The 19,302-nt window shown below is 41.1% G+C and overlaps 2 protein-coding genes across 2 annotated transcripts in view; both read right to left on the minus strand.

Moving 5' to 3' along the window:
* KIF5C (kinesin family member 5C) overlaps window positions 1–534 on the minus strand; it is an 85,842-nt gene extending 85,308 nt beyond the window's left edge. The window contains exon 1 of the mRNA XM_054830474.1: window positions 230–534. Within this exon, the coding sequence (XP_054686449.1) occupies window positions 230–355 (126 nt within the window). The 5' untranslated portion in view covers window positions 356–534. The remainder of the gene's footprint in view (window positions 1–229) is intronic.
* A 9,804-nt stretch (window positions 535–10,338) lies between these two features.
* The window catches only part of EPC2 (enhancer of polycomb homolog 2), a 47,681-nt gene continuing 38,717 nt past the window's right edge, over window positions 10,339–19,302 (minus strand). The window contains exons 11-14 of the mRNA XM_054830085.1: window positions 15,557–15,693; window positions 14,206–14,365; window positions 12,183–12,516; window positions 10,339–10,818 (exon numbers count right to left, since the gene is read on the minus strand). Of these exons, the coding sequence (XP_054686060.1) occupies window positions 10,746–10,818; window positions 12,183–12,516; window positions 14,206–14,365; window positions 15,557–15,693 (704 nt within the window). The 3' untranslated portion in view covers window positions 10,339–10,745. The remainder of the gene's footprint in view (window positions 10,819–12,182; window positions 12,517–14,205; window positions 14,366–15,556; window positions 15,694–19,302) is intronic.

The following is a 19,302-nucleotide window of genomic DNA, read 5'->3' on the forward strand; positions in this document are numbered from 1 at the left end:
CCAGACTCCTCGCCCGCGGTGTGGGGGCGGCAGCCCCGCCGGAGGGGAGCGGGCCCCGCGGGGAGCGCCGCCGCCCCTCCCTCGCTCCGCCGCAGCGGGAACAATGGGCGCGGGGCCCGGCGGCGGCGGGGGGGTGGTGGTGGTGGTCCTGCGGGCGGCCGGACCGCGGGGAGGGATGCTCGCCCCGTCACGGCACCGCGCAGGCGGGAGAGGGATGCGGCAGACTCACCCCGATGACCACCGTCTCCTCGCCCTTGAATTTAGGGATGAATTTGTCCCCGCGGAGGATCTCCGCCTCGTTGAGGGGCCGGAACCGGCACATCACTTTGATGCTGCACTCGGCGGGATCCGCCATCTCGGCGGGGCGGGCGCCGGCCACAGGGAGCGAGCGCTCCGCCGGGCAGGTGCCGCAGACGCCCTGCTGCTGCTGCCGCTGCTGCCGCCGGCCGGGCGGGGCGGGGCCGGGAGCCGCCAGGAGCCGCTCAGCGCCGGCAGCGGCCGCGCGCCCCGGCTCGCCCCCCGCCCAGGCGCGGCTGCGCGGGGAGGGGCGGGGCGGCGCGCGGAGCGGAGCGAAGCGAAGCCTGCGCCCCCTCAGCGCCCCCCCCCCCACACGCCCCGGCTCCACCGCACCGCAGCGCGCGGGGCCTGCTGGGAGGCGTAGTCCGCGCGGCAGGTGGCAGCCGCCTCCAACGGCTCTAACGGTCCTAACGGCTCTAACGGTCCTAACGGCTCCCCTCAGCGGCGCCCCAATGCCGCCCTCCATCGCCACCTCTCACATTACCCCTTCGCCCTTGGTGATTTCAAGTAATTAACGGGGGCTTATCCTTCTTAGCCCACACCAGAGGAGGGGGAGGAAAAAAAAAACCAAACCAAACCAAAACACCAAAACCGCACAAAAACCAACAACAGAAACGCACAGATAGGGAGCAGATATTTCATTTCCACCTGGTCTTGTCTGCTATATTTTTAGGTATAGGCACTCTCTTCTGGACATGCCCCCAATGCAGCTGCTCTCTCAGGGGAAAATAAGACAAGGAGAGGACTGGAAACCTGCGCTTCGCCTCCCCCACAAGCCAGATCTGCAACCAGGTTAAAGGATACTTACTCCTCCTGTGGTGTCATGCCAGTGCTTCCCTTCATTACATTACCCTTATTTTCTGTGAGAAAAAGCAGAAGCAATAGCATCTCTGAGCGATGCTTTGACCTTGTTACATTTACAAGAAGTTTGTCACGATGCAGTCAGTGAATCAGCATCTGGGAAAGACACAGTCTGTAGCCTGTTCCTACACTTCAGGGATGCTCTCCTCCTCCTCCACTCCCTGACAAAGGAGCACAGCAATTTTTCTTCCTTACCTACCACTTACCCTCCTACCCCCAACCGTGAGCCAAGGCTAGTTCATTTCACTGGATTAAAGTCATCCAAAATAGTCTGACATAGCACAGGTAGTCCTCTCCATCATTTTCTCCCTGCACGTGTCTTTAAGCAGCCCAGCTCCTTGCAACAACTGTTGATGCCTTCTGGAAAGCAGGTTCAGCCTCCAGACTTCAGCAACTCCTGGAACAGGTTTCCTCCAAAGAACACAGTACCAGTTTCGTTAAATTAGCCTGAGCCATGCAATTAAGACAACAGTGGTCAGTTCTTCAGCATTTCTACAGCTATTTCCCTTTCTTCTAGCCACAGTGGTTGTCCTCATTACCTGATGTGGGTGCAAGAACAGCAGGCGAGTTCTCCTGCCCTTCTTAAAAGCAATTACATTAGGGAGTGTTAGCAATGTGCAGCATGTGATAAGACGTTATTATATAATGTGATTTATTCCCGTGGATTACCAATTATCTAGCCCCTTTTATTTCTCTTATGTTTCAAGCTTTTTACCCTGAATAGCAAATTCGTTAGTCATGACAAGTAGGGGCTTAGTCATAAAAGACAACCATTTTGATTAATTAATCCTTATTTTTCTCCATTATCAAGAGCTCATTTTGGAACAAGATAGGCAAACCCCTCTGTTTTCCTATCAGGGTAGGTATAATCTGCAATCAGCAAGAATGCACTGAAGAGCCATCTTTTCTCAGCAATTTTCTCACAAACAATATTGCATTGTCTGTATTGTAGACAATACCATATTGTCACAGAGCTGCTATTTTTACTACTTATTGCCAGATTAGTGGGTTAAGCAGCCCAATAGGAATGTTAGTTTTCAGCCAGGAGTGATCAGAACCTCCCCGAGCTTGTGAGCTTCTGCCAGGCTGTTCCGGATGCCTGATGGAAGGTATGATTTACAGTTTATTGGGAAACTGCTTCACACAAAACATGAACTACCAAGATACAGAAAAGTAGTCATACTTTGCTGCCGTGATCTTAAGCATTATCATTATTAATTTCTTTTATTCCTGAAGTCATGGCATTTTTCAGATTGCGTACTTGCAAGAAACACCGCTACAGCTATACCCTGCTTGGCTTTGTTGAGCTACAGCACAGCAGAACGCAAGAGAGTTTTCTGGCTATGGGTACCACAGAAGTAAAAGAAAGCAAATCTTGATGTCATCACATTTTCCTACAACTGTGGGGCAAGTTCTCCAGCTAGATACTAAGCCCATGGTTTGACTCACTCTGGCAGATTAGCCATGGCTTGACTGTGAGTTTTGATTTTTCCTGAAGACATTCTCAAGCTGAGCCAACCTCAGCTGGGACAGTTCATTGAACAGCTCGGGACATCAGAGATCTCCAAAAGGAATAACAAATCCCCTCAAAGACAGGGGTGAAGGGGGACAACCGTAAGAGAACGAGATTCCATTTCCCTGTAGATGAGCCACCAATGTAGCTAACCTGTTCAGGCTGCAGGAAAACCAAGAAGGGGCATACAATACAGGTTCCAAACAACAACAGAATATGGATTCTAACCAAGAGGTGGTCACACAGAAATGAGGGAATAGACACCTGAGCATTTCAAAAGGGAAAAAACAATTTCCTATCCACGAAGCCAAAAGAATATTGCTTCCTTTCATTGCTTCTGGGACCCAGGAATGAGCTTTGGGGTTGGGAAAGAATAAAGAGCTTGAATTTCTGCCGTCTTTACCAATTCAGTGCCACAGACACCAGTACTGGCCAGAGGAGTAACACCACCAGGGAGAGCAGGTTTGGTGTAGATTCCATTGATCATGCTGTCTCAGCAACGGCCATCGAGATGAAATTTGATGTTACGCCTGTGTCATCAGTGCTGAGATATGTCTACGGGTAAAGAGGTGGTAAAGTTTTCTTGCAGGAGATACCAAAAGAGTTGGGATACCCAGGACAAAAAGCAATTTTAAATGTCAAGGACAGTTGACGTCCCACAGACACCCGACGACACCGTTAGGAGTGCATTGGGGAAAATGTTTATAAAGCCAGAACATAAAGTGTTTAACAGGAATACAACTAATCAAACAAAGGAAGCCAAAGACTGAAGAATAGGCAACAAAATGAGCTAAAGAGTGCTGAGCAGGCAGCTAGGACGAACCAAGATAGAGAACAACCTAATCTGCATACCCACACATCACCAAAGGCAAGGAGACATACCTATAATTCAGGAGAGACTGGGCTACAAGACCATTTGTCCAGGCAAAGGAAAAATTGAACAGCAAAACATATAGGATCTGCATAACTGACACTGAGTCACCTAAGATGATTATCCCAGAAGCAACATTTCCTTTGACTGGACAGGTAACAATTTCTTTGGCAATCAGGGGTTCCTTTCTCACACATCCACAGAAAGGTCAGATTTGGAAATAGAGTACTCCCAATCTAAAGACACTCCATCAGAAAATGTTTGGGCTATGCTAGCAAGGAGTTGAAGAGCAGTCATTGCTTCTGATTTGCAAAACACTTCAATATTTGCTTAAAGTATATCTCTAAAGTGTGTTAAGTGCACACATAAATCTCAATCTTCATATAAATTATTCACATTATGCATAGTCATATATATCTGTTAACCCACTTATAAAAAAATGGGTTTGCTAAAAATAAATCAATCAATTTTTACCACTTTGTATAAAAGAGAAAAATGTTTTTGTTTGTTATTCAGTACTCAAAGTATTTTTCCAAGTTACAATCCTTTCATTTGGATTACTCAATAAATAACCAAAGTAAAAGGATTGTAACTTGGGGGGGAAAAAAAGGAAAAAATATTTGTCTTCCTTAACTATATGAAGCTATAAAGCAATCAAAAATCCCAACCAACAGAACAAAGAACCCAGAACCCACTAAAAAAAATGCACAATCCTGAAACACAAAGCCTCCACCCCGAATTTCATTGTGAGGGAGAAGATGTCCATTGTCAAACTCCCCCACCCTTATGGATGAAGATCCAGAAAGAGTTAAACAGCATTACAGGCAGATGATGCCATCTTCTGGTGTCACTTACACAGCTGTTGATTTAAAACCGCGATGACTAGTCTAGTCAGATCATCATCAGGAAGATGGGGGACGATGTTATTTTAAGCATCACTTTATCCCCAGGGCAGAGTTCAATGAAATAACATTAATTCAGGAAGAGTCAGTGAAGCATTAACAGCGATGGTGGGAAAGCGAGCACCAGGCTGCCATCAATTCACAGCTAGCTGCCACCAGCCCATCCCCAAGGGTGAAGTCAGGCACACGGGGCTACACCACAGCTTGCTGAAGCAGGGCCTTGCATCTCCATCAAAAATCAGTCTGAACTGGTACTGAGGTTTTGAAAGTGTAACTGTTAATTGTGCCTCGCCTTAGTCAGTTGATCATCTTCTGCCCCATTAACTTCTTTCCGCTATCCTTACGAGAGTTCAACAGCTGACAGGCACAGTAGTGGTTTATTTTTACAGACATTCCTGAGTAGATCAGATCAGATCTTGCCAGGATATCATAGGATAGGTATGGTGCTGTGGTCAGTCTTTTCATTTTACCTGTCAGAACTCTAAGGAAGTGGTTGTGTACTCCTGTCAGAGAAGATTTAGGCTGATATATCTGTTCTGTTACAAATTCTCTCTTAATGATAATAGTATAGCCTTAATTAATTGCCTCCCTCCTTCATTTGCCCTTTGCTCTCTAATTGATCTTTCTACATTATCCTCCCTGTATAATTACATTTGTATTTGAGTTAAATCTGTGTGTAATGGATTGAAGCCAGATTGGACTAAACAGATTTTCCCATTCTTAAGTCACAGAAACAATTGTAACTTTAGAGAAGGAAAAAAAAACCCCAAACCCACAAAACAGTGTAACTGGGGTACAGTGCAAAGGCTATCCTGGCACATCGACAGGGCTCAAGGCATCTCTCAGATTTTCTGCAGAGGAGATTTTGGGCCATCATGTCTCTTCATGCCTGCATAGCCACTCACCCTGGGACTGGGGAGGGATGCTGGGTTGTGCTACTTAATTTTCACAGTTGGTACAGGGACCACCACTTTCAACACTACTATGTCTGCAGCAAGAATGGGAAGATGATGCTGAGACTCAGAGAAGACATAGTCCGTGTTCAGGAAGCAGTTCAGTGCTTCACTATTATTCCCTTTCATTTTTCAGATTTTAGTCCTATTCCAACTATTATTTTTTGTCTTTAAACTGTAGTTACTGGGTGACAATACAGACTGTGATTAAATGGGGTTAAATTCATAGCAAAATGTAACTTGCATAGGTGGTCTTCATTAATTTTATGAGATTAGACCATTAAAATAAATACAAAGCACACAGATTGCATTTTAAGATACACTAGGTGACTTGGAAACAAGCAAAGTCTCTGAGGAAACAGGGAACTTAACTTGAAACTCCCTTTTCTTCCTAGGTAACAGAAAGGCACTTCAGAAACAAACATTCTGACATCAGGGAATGTCATTTTGGGTACCGACCATCACTGCAGTAGGACGGCACACAATCAAACCAATGTAAAGCCAAGCAAGAACCTCACATCACCTCGCTCCAGACAGTGCTGTTGGGTTCCTCCAGGTAGGATGCTGGTATTCCTAGGTTTTCCCTTGCAGTCAGTGAAGATGCAAGATGCAACTACCTGCAGTTAACAGAAGTCATCTGAAAGTGTTCTGAGGTCACTGCTTTAAGGAGGCTCTGTACTCACTAGCAGGAGGACAAGGCACACAAGTTAAGTATTTGGTGACCTAGGTGCTTCAAAGGACAGGATAATGTGTAAGAATTGCAGCCTTCTTCAAACTCATATTCTTAGCCAGTGGACTTCCCTACCACACAGAAATCAAATCAGTATTACATTCACTCAGAAGTGCATCTTTACATTCTCCTTCTTGCCATTTAAGTAAAGCTTTGTAAGGAAAATTACCCAGATATATTCCCAGGTCATACAACGCTATTCTCACACATAATCACTGGCCTACAAGAGAAACACTGCCATTAAGCCCATTTCAGCACCCTACAAACAGCTGGAAGGCTGCTGTATTTCCACGCAGGCTAGAGCGATGTAGCAGGGTATCTGTAACGTGACCTCTGTTAAAGACAAGCAAGAGGCTCCCCAAATGACAACTCCAGATAATGCAGTTACAGGAGGATGTGCTGGGAAGCACAACAGCCCTTGCTGTGGGTCCACTCCCCTCATCGATCCCCATCTACCCCGTCCCTACCATCTCCTAGCGCACAGTGTGCCCTGACTTCAGCTAACATTGCCTGTTACCCTAAAACCGCCTGTTCTTTCCCCAAGAAATCCCCCTTCCAAGCTGCTGCCTGCTTTACGGCGCTCCCCGGTACAGGTGGTTACACAGGCCAATGTGCCGCTGTCTCCATATTGATAGGTCTGGATGGCTTTCCTGGGAAACTCAGGGGACTCACAGACAGCAACCGTCCTCATCTAATGTCTTCCACATAATTAGCTGGCTAGAAGAAAAACAACTATCCACCATGTGCCTTTGTTAAATGTAAACACTTGGATCTAATTGCTAACCCAACTGGTGTTGCCTGGGTCTCCTGCTACACAGGAAACATTTCCTTTCCCTGTTAGAGATGTCTGTCTGTCTGCTTTCCCAAGTAGCAGTTTACCGTGAAGACAGGCTTTAATTTATGAAGGTTATTTTCCATCCTTCTAAGTCTGAATATTGCAAAACCTAAAAGCAGAAAAAATAGGGAAGTGAGGTTTGAAACTGTTTCTCTGAAGTCAAATCCAGGAAGTCTGTTGAGATGACAATCCCGTATGAAGAGTGTTTACTTTGCCATAGCCTTCAGAGCTTTCCTGTTTGCAGGTGTGAACTTCTACCAGGACACTGTTCTCGAGGTACTGGAAACAGAGGAACGCTGACTAGCTGTGAGCATAATGCTGAGTCCACTTTGGGATGTCACCAGCTGAAATGTCTGAGGGTTTTGCTTCAAAAATCAGAATTACTGTAATAAGAAAATAGGAAACATTCCTGTTATTCTCTACAAAGGAGCTGGAGGTGGTAGAAGAAAATGGAGTATGGGGAAGGGAGAGTCTCAAAGTCAGAGCCTCAGGAAACAGCAAAGGGCTGCAATGACCGAGTAACTGTGGTCTTGTTTGTAGGGAAAAATCCAGCACATACAGTCCATTGTGGAGGATTTTTTTAAATCCTTTTCTTTAAAAGGGGTGGCTCTGTAAATAGAATAGAGTATTGTTTAAATGTTGTTTGGAGAGGGGAGGAAGAGCCCTACAGCAGAATTAGAAACAGTTAGATGCCTACAATTAAGTATATACCAAAACTCTGGTCCAGCCACAGATTAAATAAATTAGAGAAACCTTATTAGAAAAAGCATCATTTTCTAGTGTCTGGCACTTAGGGGAAAACTCTGCACATTAGAAGTCCAGTATAAATTGCTGTAGATAAACTACATCCAAAAATCTGACCTGAACAACATTCCCTGATACATAATAAACCAAAAATCACTATTCAAGTAATCTTGCAGGTGTGCATGATGTTCAAATAAGGAAGTTAAGAAAAATGTCATATCCTCAACACACTTTTAAAACACCGCACAGAAATAACTCAGTCATTGCTATTCCCTGCTCTGTGCCAGCATCAGGAGACAGTAGAAGACTTTCTAACAATACTTTTTTTTTTTAAATTAAGATTTCTATGGACTAAAGTATTATTCATCACTCCTCTTCTTGCACTGGAGGCACACAATTAATTGCTAGAAATCCTTAAGATGACTATTATAGTTCTACTTTACAGTAAAGCTACTAATCCTTTAAATGAAACTCATTCAACATATGGCACACTTACCATTACAGCCTTTGGAGTTCATGACAGCCTTTTCTCCACCTCACATTTTTCCAGACTCTATTAAAAGTTAGAAGCTCCAGCAGAAGGTTGAAGTAATTAGATGAGGATTAGACTGTACCAAGTCATAGATACACTGCAATCAGAGACATTTTCAGTCCAATTTATCTTGTCTACGCTTGTAGTGAGAAGAGTCTATACTACAGAGCTCGGTAGCTGTCATTTGCTAAGCTTAGAACTCTCAATTCACAGAAGAAATGACTTCACAAAGTTCATTAAACCTCAAAAAAGTTTTGGGGGTATGTTAGAGAAGCAATGCTATTTTTATATAGCAAGGAGAGTAACTTTTTTCTTTTTCAGACTGTTTTGCAGCAATTCTGCTTTCAAAAAAAATCCATTCATACTTCAGACTACACAGGTCGTAGTCATTCCCAGAAATGAACCTGGTTCTATAGAAAGCCTTAGACATATGCGAAAAGATCACGCGTGTGTAAAGAACAATGCCAGGGAGCAGCAGTTCTGACGAAAGCACGGTGCAAGAAGAGCGATGAACACGCATGCGTTGGCACAGGTGCCCCCCTTGTGCTGCCCCCCCGACCCTGCCACGGCGCCTCGCCTGACCAAGGCAGTAACACCAAAGTGTCCCACGTTGCCCTGACTATTCTCAACAGATACGATCGATTGTCATCTCTCCTTGGGGACTTCTTACTGAACAGAAAATAAAAAAATCAGTTAAGCAAGAAATAGTTCATTTTAGACACCTGAGTTTATGACAAACTCCCAGTATTTAAAGCTTTGCCAAGTGTTTCTAACTGTCAGAACTTTTAACTTACAGATCTAAGACAAAATACGTTTAAACACAACTGAAGATTAAAAATAGGTCTTTATATAAAAAGCTAAGAGGAGAAACATGCTGACTATATGACATAGAGGCAAATCATAGCTTGACATGGGGGGTGGGGGGAGCTGGACTAGACAAGGTCCTGAGGTTCCTTCCAATCTCAATGATTCCATTATTTCTAAGAAATAAAGAAACATTATCCAAATTACAGGTGGAGAACCACACAGCAGAAAATTCGAATGATTCACCCAAAGTAATACGTGAAGTTTCTTTGGCAGAACAAGAAGCTGTCTCATCCTGATTATTCACAGGTCTTGGGTCCCAACTACCAGACCATCCCTCCCCTGCTATATACTGTAAGCACAGGAAAATCATCATAAACTAAAACCTTTTAGAAAAAAGGTGCATATGCTTTGGCCAAAACCACCAACAGACCACTAATATCGGCTAAAATTGACCCTTACATTGCTTGCACATTGTGAAATAAACACATATGCAACATGTCCATGTTTTGATATGTATTTTTATTTCCCTGCAGTTTTCACTTATCAAGAACAAGTAACAGGGAAAGTTGTCTGAACTAGTGCATAAACAAACATTCTGAAACACCACTACACGTATCTAATTTACAAGAACCGTATAAAAAAAGTCACTAAAACACTACACTACGAAGGTGTCCAACGCTTACAGTCAGACTTTTTCCAACCCGTTACTTGCCTTGTAGCCACAGGAAAACTCTCCAAAATTGAAAAGACAATCTTGCCACAACCCTCCCTCCCCCCCACCACCTGGGATGGCTCGATATCTAGACATCCAATAATTAATTATTGCAATGATATATAATGCAATACATACCTGGTAAAATATCCTTTATGTGGTGTGTTACAGTTTTAAAGCCGGTTAAAATATGCAGTCTTCAGATAAAATGTAATCAGTTGAAAATTTTCTCATATCTGCACAATTTTAGATGTGCCAGATGCATAATTTTCCTAGTCAGTTTTTTCCTGTGTAATTATTTTTTATAAACTGGTATTATAAATAGAAATATACATTCAAAATATATGGAAAAGTGAGTTACTACATTAAATTTGCATGTATCGATCCATCCCTTTCCCCTGCACAGTAATAGAAAATACTATTTTGCCTTGAACTTCATATTTGACAGTGAAATGCCACTAAAGTATTTACCAAAAAGTCCATCTAGTCAAATTGTGAAACAAAATGAACCAAGTGAAAACTTTACATTTTCTTTAGAAAAAAATTACAAGAATTTTGTTTCCTAGCTATGAATCTTTAACTTTTTTTTTAGACACAAAGTTGGATTTATTTGTACAAGATACAAAATGTAAACATGGCAAAATAAATAGTTAAAACAAGTGATGCAGGATCCCATTTCATGCTCATGATCCCATTAAAGAATTATTTTTTAATCCATTCAGTTGCAAATTCAAGTGCAAAAGCATGATGATGAATATCTACTATTCAAGTAACAGAAATAATATTGATGATACAAATAAACTATTTTACAAGGTAGTGATTTTCCCAATTTTACAAAATTTACATTATATATCGACTTAATACACGATATAATGATAGTCCATTTAGGTCCATTTTAGTTCTCTGTGATCCACAGAGCGCTGTATTTTGCATTCAGTTGGAATATAAATGACTACACCATTAGCACAGGTTGAGCCACTGGTTGAGGTTATGTCACTTCCATTGCTACTGTTGTCTCTGCTATGCCATTTAAACCCAGTCGTTCTGGTTCATGGTTCTCTCTGCAATAAAAAATAGTCAATAATTACAGGTAGAACACGAGTATTTCCTTACACAGCCTTAGTAATTTCTTACATGCACTACGTGTTTTTACACAGCTGTTACCCGGATCAGGGAGAAACCTTAACACATACACAAGAAACAGATGATTTAAAACTAAATGCTGACATTTAAGAACTGCTTTTATTCCACTGACAGGGCATACCCTTCCACAAGATTACTGCATTTAACTGTAAATTACCAGCCTGAGTTATGGAAAAGAATACTAAAAAGTCTCTGGAAGGAGCAAAGTCAAAATGCAACATGATGACTGAGTACCAATTACCAATTATTCTGTTACTGAGCAAAGCATTGCTCTAACAGTTTTCCCTCCATCCAATTCCACTTTAGAAATCTTAAGTGTTTTTCTAATTTATTATCATTCTCTGCAGAGAAGCCCAAGACCTATGCAGCTGATGTGGTGCTTAACGCATTTGCTGACAGGACTTCAAATAGCCCTCTGACTTGAGGGAAATAAGAACTAAATGCATTGATGAAACAAAAGTATGCTTTAAGGCATGACTGCTAATTTAAAAATAGCTTTTCCTCAATCTATGCAGTGACTAAATTGTACATGCAATTTTTCATCTCAAAAAGCTCTTTTTAACCTCCCCAGAAGCATTATGAAATAATCAGGAAACCACATTTACTGATATCCATTTTTTACTTTTCTAATTCATAAACAAATGTGACACTTTTTTTTTTTAAACATCACACAATCTAGCAGAGACTTAAAACAACACTCAAGTATCATAATTTTCAGAAAACTTAGCCAACTGCAAGCTCCTGAAAGAATACTGCTGCTGCTCAATGAGAATAAATATCTATCTATATATGTAAGATGCAGGCTGGCACATATCTGGTTTATATTTTACATAAATACATAATGAATATATCCATATGTATATATGTAAAATAGGTATGTGTCAGCCTGCATCTTACAATATGAGCACACAAAGTTATGGAGAGAACATGTGGAGAGTTTGACAGAATCTACCTCAAAGTGCTGCATGAGAAGGGACAAATGAAAATGGTTATGATGAAGCTATTTTAAGCACAATGGAAGTTTACCAAAACTACTGGTGCCTAAAAATCAGTACAAATTATTTGGGGGTTGATCTGAAAAAAATCCACTCTTGTGGTTTGTCACGGCCAGGCTGAAGTTGGCAGCAGCCAATGTTTTTGTGAGGTTGAAGGTCTGTTGAGTAGCCTCTCAGAAGTGAAAACAATTCTATTTAGTGCTCTAGCACAGAGTTGGGCACAGCTACGGCGACATTCACATAGCACAAACGTCACTTAGAACTGCTCCGACCTGCCGAAGGCTTACCTTGCTATACTGCTGATGGCACTGCTAGGAGTTACCTTTGGCACTCTGTCCATACTGGCAGCAACTGTGGCAAGTTTTAAGGCTGTTGGCGATGGTGCTGAAGTCCTTGTATTGATATGCACATTGACTGGAGAAACAACACTGACATTGTTGAGGTGCACTGCGTTCGTCAGGCAAGAATTGTTCATGGGAAGCGTCTGAGGGCTGCTTGTGCACAATGCTGGAATTAAGTGGTTTGTGGTGGTGTGGCCAACTGTCCTTACAAGCTGTACAGTTGAAATCCCTGGGCTGGATGATAAAGCCATGTTGGTGGAGTACAAAGTTCTAGAGGTTCCTGTTACAAAACAAATGTTGTTAATTAAAGATATGCCATTCCTTAGATTCAAAGCCAAAGATTAACCTCAAGGGCAATGCTTTAAGTATATATGTCACTGGAACTGTGCAAGAACCTGTTTTTTAAAGATGCACAAAATGTAAAATTTTAGAAATATTTCTAGGTAACATAGAAATATTTCATCTTTTTTTTCCATTCACAAGAACATCAGAAAGTGAAAGAAGCTACTGTATGACGAAACTTTTATATGGCCCAAAACGTACACCTCATTTTAGGTGCCTTAAAGGGGCAACGTTCCCCATAAAGTAGATTGAATGGGGAATGCCTTCACTAGGCAACCTCAGACACTGACTGCAAAGCCAAATTCTGAAGCTTTGAATCCCCTCCTACCTTGTTCTGCTGGCAATATAAAGAGGTTCTGTGCACCTGTCTCCCTCAAGGGAGCAAAACTAGGGGTCTAAGGCTAGGGCAAGTAGAAACTCCTTTCAGATCATGATGCACTACTCCGCTTGCACTCCTGAGTTGTGAGAAACTTCAAGTTTCAAGGTGCGTATTCAAACCAGAAGATTCAGATTTCATCTTGGTATCCCAGCTATTCACTGTTCTGATTCGAATCACAAGGGAACTACGTACGTCTTCCCCTAGATTCTTATTCCTGAAAAAAACCTGCTTTCAGCTAACGTTTGCTCATAAACGAGTCTTTCTATCCTAAAGAGGAACAGTTATTTTACATCATTGCCACTTATAGCTTTAGAACAGTAACAGAAGTCTAATTTCATATACATATTTGCAATGGTTTTCATCAATCATAAAGCTGTCTAGCATGTACCAGCACAGTACACTACCATGTGCCTGATGTTATACCCCTCAAAACATCACCCTCTCAGGTAATATCTTAGAGAATTATGCATAGATGTCATCTTCTTTCCTGGACCTGTTCCAGTATATTGATTTTATTCAGTTGCGGTTTTTTCTCCCCTCTATTCATTTCATATTATCATCGACCCAGCCTGGCAGAAGGTCTATAAAACTAATCACATCATCAGCTGTTAAAACAACAAATTACTTTAAAAGCCTTTTATTTGTTATGGCAGTCAAACGCCAAATCGGCAACATGGCTACTGCCCCAGCACAACTGGCATTACTGCCTTCTGGTAACAGAGGCTCAGAAGGTGGGGGGCAAGGTAACGAATGCCAACGTCTACACTTTTACCTGAATTTGGGAGGAATCCTAAATGCAATGAAATCTGAAACTTGCAGTAATGTCAAAAGAATTGCTAGAAGCATTTGATTAGTATGTTGTCTGAGTGTGTGAGACAACGATCACATAACGTAGCAACTTCCCTATTTCCTTCTCAAAGTACTTCAGCAATTGATTTATTTTTAATTACACATTCACACTGTTTTTAAAATGCTGCCACTTATGCCTTTGATCATAAGAGATTATTAAAAGAGCCTACAAAAGAAAAAAGGAACAATGCTCTTCCAAACTAAAAGAGCATTTGGTACTTTTATTACCATACTAACAACATGCCATTGCACAAAGGTAGTTTTAAATATTGCTCTTTAAAACATCACAATTCACATATTTCATTTTTTTTGTTTATTAAGTAGTATTTTAGAAATCAGAAATAAGATCAGTTGACATTCTCAGCTCACACTAGACCATGAGTTTTAAGAAATCATCACCTGAAGGCTGGACAACACCATTGATATTGTTGTGGCTGGTGTTTTGTTCCTTCGTTACCTCAGTGCGACCAGGAGCAGGTGCACTAACCACTGCAGATGCAGCAAAGTGGGCACTGGCTGAATCAAGTGTTTTTGACATGCAGTCAGAGGTGCTGGAGCCCTGTGGGAATTAAAAAAATAATTTTTTTCTTTATAATTATCCAAGTATAAAATGAAATACCATGTTAGGATTGCTATAATGCACAATTACCAGCAAATAAATCAATAAATCTTCTAAAGGTAACCTAATACACCATAAAATTAAAGATTTCCATATCACAAGTCTGATGAAGAGTTGGAAATTACTGTCCAAATGAGCACTCTAAGTCCTGCCCAACTCAGTCAGTCAATGGCAAACACAGTTCTTAGTGTGACAGATTTCTTTCACGATTTGTTCAGCCTGGAGAAGAGAAGGCTCCGGAGAGACCTTAGAGCCCCTTCCAGTCCCTAAAGGGGCTCCAGGAAAGCTGGAGAGGGGCTGGTGACAAGGGCAGGGAGTGACAGGCCAAGGGGAATGGCCTGAAGCTGCAGGAGGGGAGATGGAGATGGGATGTGAGGCAGAAATCCTTCCCTGTGAGGGTGCTGAGGCCCTGGCACAGGGTGCCCAGAGAAGCTGTGGCTGCCCCTGGCTCCCTGGCAGTGTTCAAGGCCAGGTTGGATGGGGCTTTGGGCAACCTGGGCTGGTGGAGGGTGTCCCTGCCCATGGCAGGGGCTTGGAACTAGATGGCTTTGAGGTCCCTTACAACCCAAACCATGCTATGGTTCTATGTGTTTGAGAAGTTTCCTCTAAGAAAACAACTATGCCTTAAGTTTCCTTCTCTCTTCTGTCTCCAGGCAGCAAATACACTGAAAATTCTTTAGACTTGGAGTTGCAGTGTTTTTCAGGAGAAATGTGATTCTTTTAGAAGACAGTAGTAGTAACACTGGGGATGGGGAAGGAATCAAATTAAATATGCGAACCTACCTTTTTCCTCTTAGAAGCTATCAATTTTTAGTACTCACTGAACATCTGTTCATAACAGAGTACATTACCTCATCAAGTAGTTTTAATAAAGAAGTCTCTTTGGAGCACTTATACAAAGGAGGATAAAACCAGTTAAATTCCAAATAGAAAAATGAAATCAAGCTATTTCCACTAGCTACAGCACACAGGCACTACACAGCAAAGTGGAAAAGCATCTTGACCAAAAGCCATTCTACATTCATTCTAAAATTTAACATATTTACTGAGTTGTTATATTTAGCTCATAAGACAGATAAACACAATAAACAAAAAGGAAGATATCAGCATATGACATTTAGGGTACATTACCTGTGCTTTCGGATGTGTCTGTTGTGAGGAATGCTGAGATTGCTGTTTCTGCTGAAGCTGAGCAAGTTGTTGCCTCTGCATTTGAACTAACTGCTGTTGATGTGTCTGAAATTGTTCCTCTGTGATACCCCCTGTTACTACAGAAAAGAAAGTGAAGCTAGAGTTAAATAGTCCTGCACAAAACAAATACATCTGAAATGCAAGAGTGAATCCATCTTGGATAACAAGTGGTTGAATACAACATAGATTGTGTCAGATGCTTGCAAATATCTTCAGATATTCTTACATAAAGGAGAGGTCAGGCTAAAGTTGTTTGTTGTGTTCTTTTAGCATTGAATCAATTTACAACAAAAGGATTCATAGCTTTCATTGCTTTTAAGCAGTTTCTATCTTTGGTGGTTTTCTTTCCAGTACCTTTAAGCAAAAGCTTAAAGAAATTCTTTTCCTGGCTCTCAGAAAACAAGCATGTCCTAAAAATCGTTGCTGAGGAGGAAGTATGCTGGGCTGAGCTGGGTGTCTTCTCTCCCAGTAAACACTGTTGGTTTATTCCTGTACAACTTTCCTTCCTACAGTCCCTTGCTACTGTCCTTATCTCTGACACCAGAACGGACTCTGTAAAGGAAGCACACAACTGACACTCAAGAACACCTACTTTGACAGCACAATCAGAATTCATATATGTAAATAGTTTGTATACAGTCCCATACCAATCCTCACTTGAAAGGACTATAACTAATATAACAGTGACAAAGCTATTCTCCAGGTCTAAAACTTAGTAAATGTTTGCAAATATCAAAGCACTGCTTATTTAGCAAATCCAGTTTGACCTTCCTATTTCACACTTCTTTTTTCCCCTGAAGGAAATGTTTACATTTCACCTGAACAGGATTTTCTCCACTAATATTTTTTTTTAACTGGAATACAAATTTAAGAACAACATAATACATTTGTTTATTGATGAGAACCAAGTTAATGCAACCCCAGTAGTATCATGCTCTCCACAAACGAAGGGAACTGTGAAGTCAGAAAAGCTGTTCTCAGTATTCTCCCCCTGAACTGCACGCTTGATAAACTGAAAATACTGTCAAGTTTCATGTTAAAACCTGAGTTTTGTGCAGTTGATGCTAACCTGAGAACTACGTTCTCCTAGGAGGAAGTAAAAAGAGAATTCATTTTTGAAAAATTCCCATTAACTACATCTCAACAGTTTATCCTGAACTGTATTTTTCAAAGACTGAAGCTGTCATCTCAAACACCTGGATTCTGCAGCAGTATCATCTTATCAACAGACACAGAGCTAACATTAAAATATGAAGTGACCTATCTTTCAGGGTCTGGCTCTTTCTTTTACTAGCTGTAATACTCACAGTTGTCCCGAAATTCTATTCTGACTAAATACCAAAATTAAGACTGACTGTTTAGAAATTCATACTGAAACTTCTTCTCTACTACTAAGTTATTAAAACAGGCTTCAACCACATTAGAGGGGCACTTAAAAAATCCAATGACTTATACAGTTACTCCTATTAGATTCTAGGGATTTTATCATAATTTCCAACATATTCTAAAATCAAATTTATTTCATATTTAGCTGTGCTTTGTCCTTCTTGAAGATTCTTACCTATTAGTACAAGCACTTAACTCAAAGTTCAGTCAGCTAAACCTGTTAAGTTCCCTCACAACAGTCTCCCAAAACGTGTTGCATTACTAAAGGCAACAGAGCCAAGAACAGCATTATGGAACATTACATATACATGTATTACTATTTTTAAATTCTGAGGTAACAAATTCCAGAACTTGCCTTTTCTTTTAAAAAGAGTGTTTTAGAACAAGCTTGTACAGCACAAAAAACCCCGTAAATTGCATTGAGCTGTAATTAGCTATTATTTGTCTGCAGTAAAGGGGTATTCATCTACACTCACACTTGCATTCTTCTATGGACTGTAAAGACATAATACAGAAAGCAGTCTCTATATCACAGGATCATCTAATTCAGCCCACATATCAATTCTGTGTTTTCAATCTCCCTTCCTTCTCGGTTTAACACAGACCATCAAGTTGTGAAACCCTCTGTTACAAGGTACAGGGAAGATTACCCTAGTAAAGTAAAAATTGCTTACTCTGCCTTTACATGTTTAAGTTCCACTCGGCTCACTACCTATCACCAGATATTTATTCAGTGGTCAGACTGAACTCAGATGTTAGCCTTGTTATAAAATACAGCAGATGGTCATTAGCACATTTAATATCATTTGCTTCTTCCAAATCAAACAACTGGAGGGTCCCGGAGAACAAAATCGCAAACCTCTTCAAACATCCCATGGTAGCCTTTAAGGTCATAGCTAAGAGCAAGCATTCTATAGTTCTTATAAAAGGTTCTATTTAACAGACTTTTAGCTTCCACTGCTAAATATCAGGATTTTTGATTTTACCATAGCCTGACTGTATATTGAAATACTACAACAGAGCAGGAAAAAGTCTTCCAGGCTCCTCTCCTCCTTGACAGCTTTGGTTTGGATTATTATGTCACTTCTCTTGAGATCTGAAGGCTTTAATCAAAGATCACATTTCAGGCTGCCCCAAAAGTGGTATTTCATTAATCTAATTACTTCTACATGCTATTTAATTCTGGAAAAGAAAAAAACAAACCTCTAAAAGGTAAGAGCTTGCTCCATAAGCAAAATTCTTAAACTGAGAAAGCCACTATCTGCGGTGGTCTTTTGTACCTAGGGACATGATAACTAAACAGACAACTATCTGAGGGGGTCCCTGGAACTGACAGCTGAAGCAGACTGAAAGCCAAATGCAACATACTGACTGCACTGCAAACTGCTGAAGGTTTTGCCTAAAGCCAACTTCTTTAGTCCCAAAAATAAGCCGAGTTGCATCCTAGGAATTCAGCAAGCAGGTTAAGTATTACTTTGCTGTGGGAATTATTACCATCTACAAAGTCCTAGTAACTTCCTTCCTCCATCATCTCTCCTGACCATCAGTTGTATCCCTAGCTCATCAGTTTATCTCGTTTTTGATTAAACAGAGAATTCTTCTGGAGAGGTCTCTGGCAAAAAGACCAACTTACTTTTCCAGACATTGTCTGTAAGACTATGAGAAGTTTACACAATTGATCAAAGGGATCAGATTGGTTCAGTGACCTTGTCTCGTAAAGTTCCTCAAATTTGCAGTTCTTAGGAGATGAGCAAGAGAGTAATTTAGCTTGAAATAGAGGTTCTTTATTCATGCACTGATTTGCTACATTCAAGAAAAGACTACTCACACATTTTTAAAGTAAGTCTGTCTTTCTGTTTGTACAATGCGCAGCACTTGAGGAAATACCAGAGTAAGAATTGCTTTATTAAAACAAATGAAAAATATAAGGTAGTGGTAACTTTAAATATTCTTGTGCACCAAAAACCACAGTAAGCAACTCCACGTCTTCTCTAAACTAAAAGAAAAACACAAAACCGATTAGTTTAACTACTGTCATTGTTTCCTCTAGAGGCAACTTTATGCTTACAGGTAAGTGTGGTATAAAGTCAGCTGATTTCAACAATCATCTCCCAAACAGAATTACTTTAATGAACACAGCGATAGTAGCCGTGCTCATTTAATGCACAGACTTTGACCAGCCCTTTTAAAATTTACTCACTATTTACAAATGAGAAAATCTAACAACAGTGCCTCTTGCTGGCTCAGTTATTTGGTGAAGAATTCTGGTGTCTATTGCATCTGATCCCTTACCAGAATTA

This window comes from Grus americana, chromosome 6, assembly GCF_028858705.1.
Source record: "Grus americana isolate bGruAme1 chromosome 6, bGruAme1.mat, whole genome shotgun sequence".
Lineage (NCBI taxonomy): Eukaryota > Metazoa > Chordata > Aves > Gruiformes > Gruidae > Grus > Grus americana.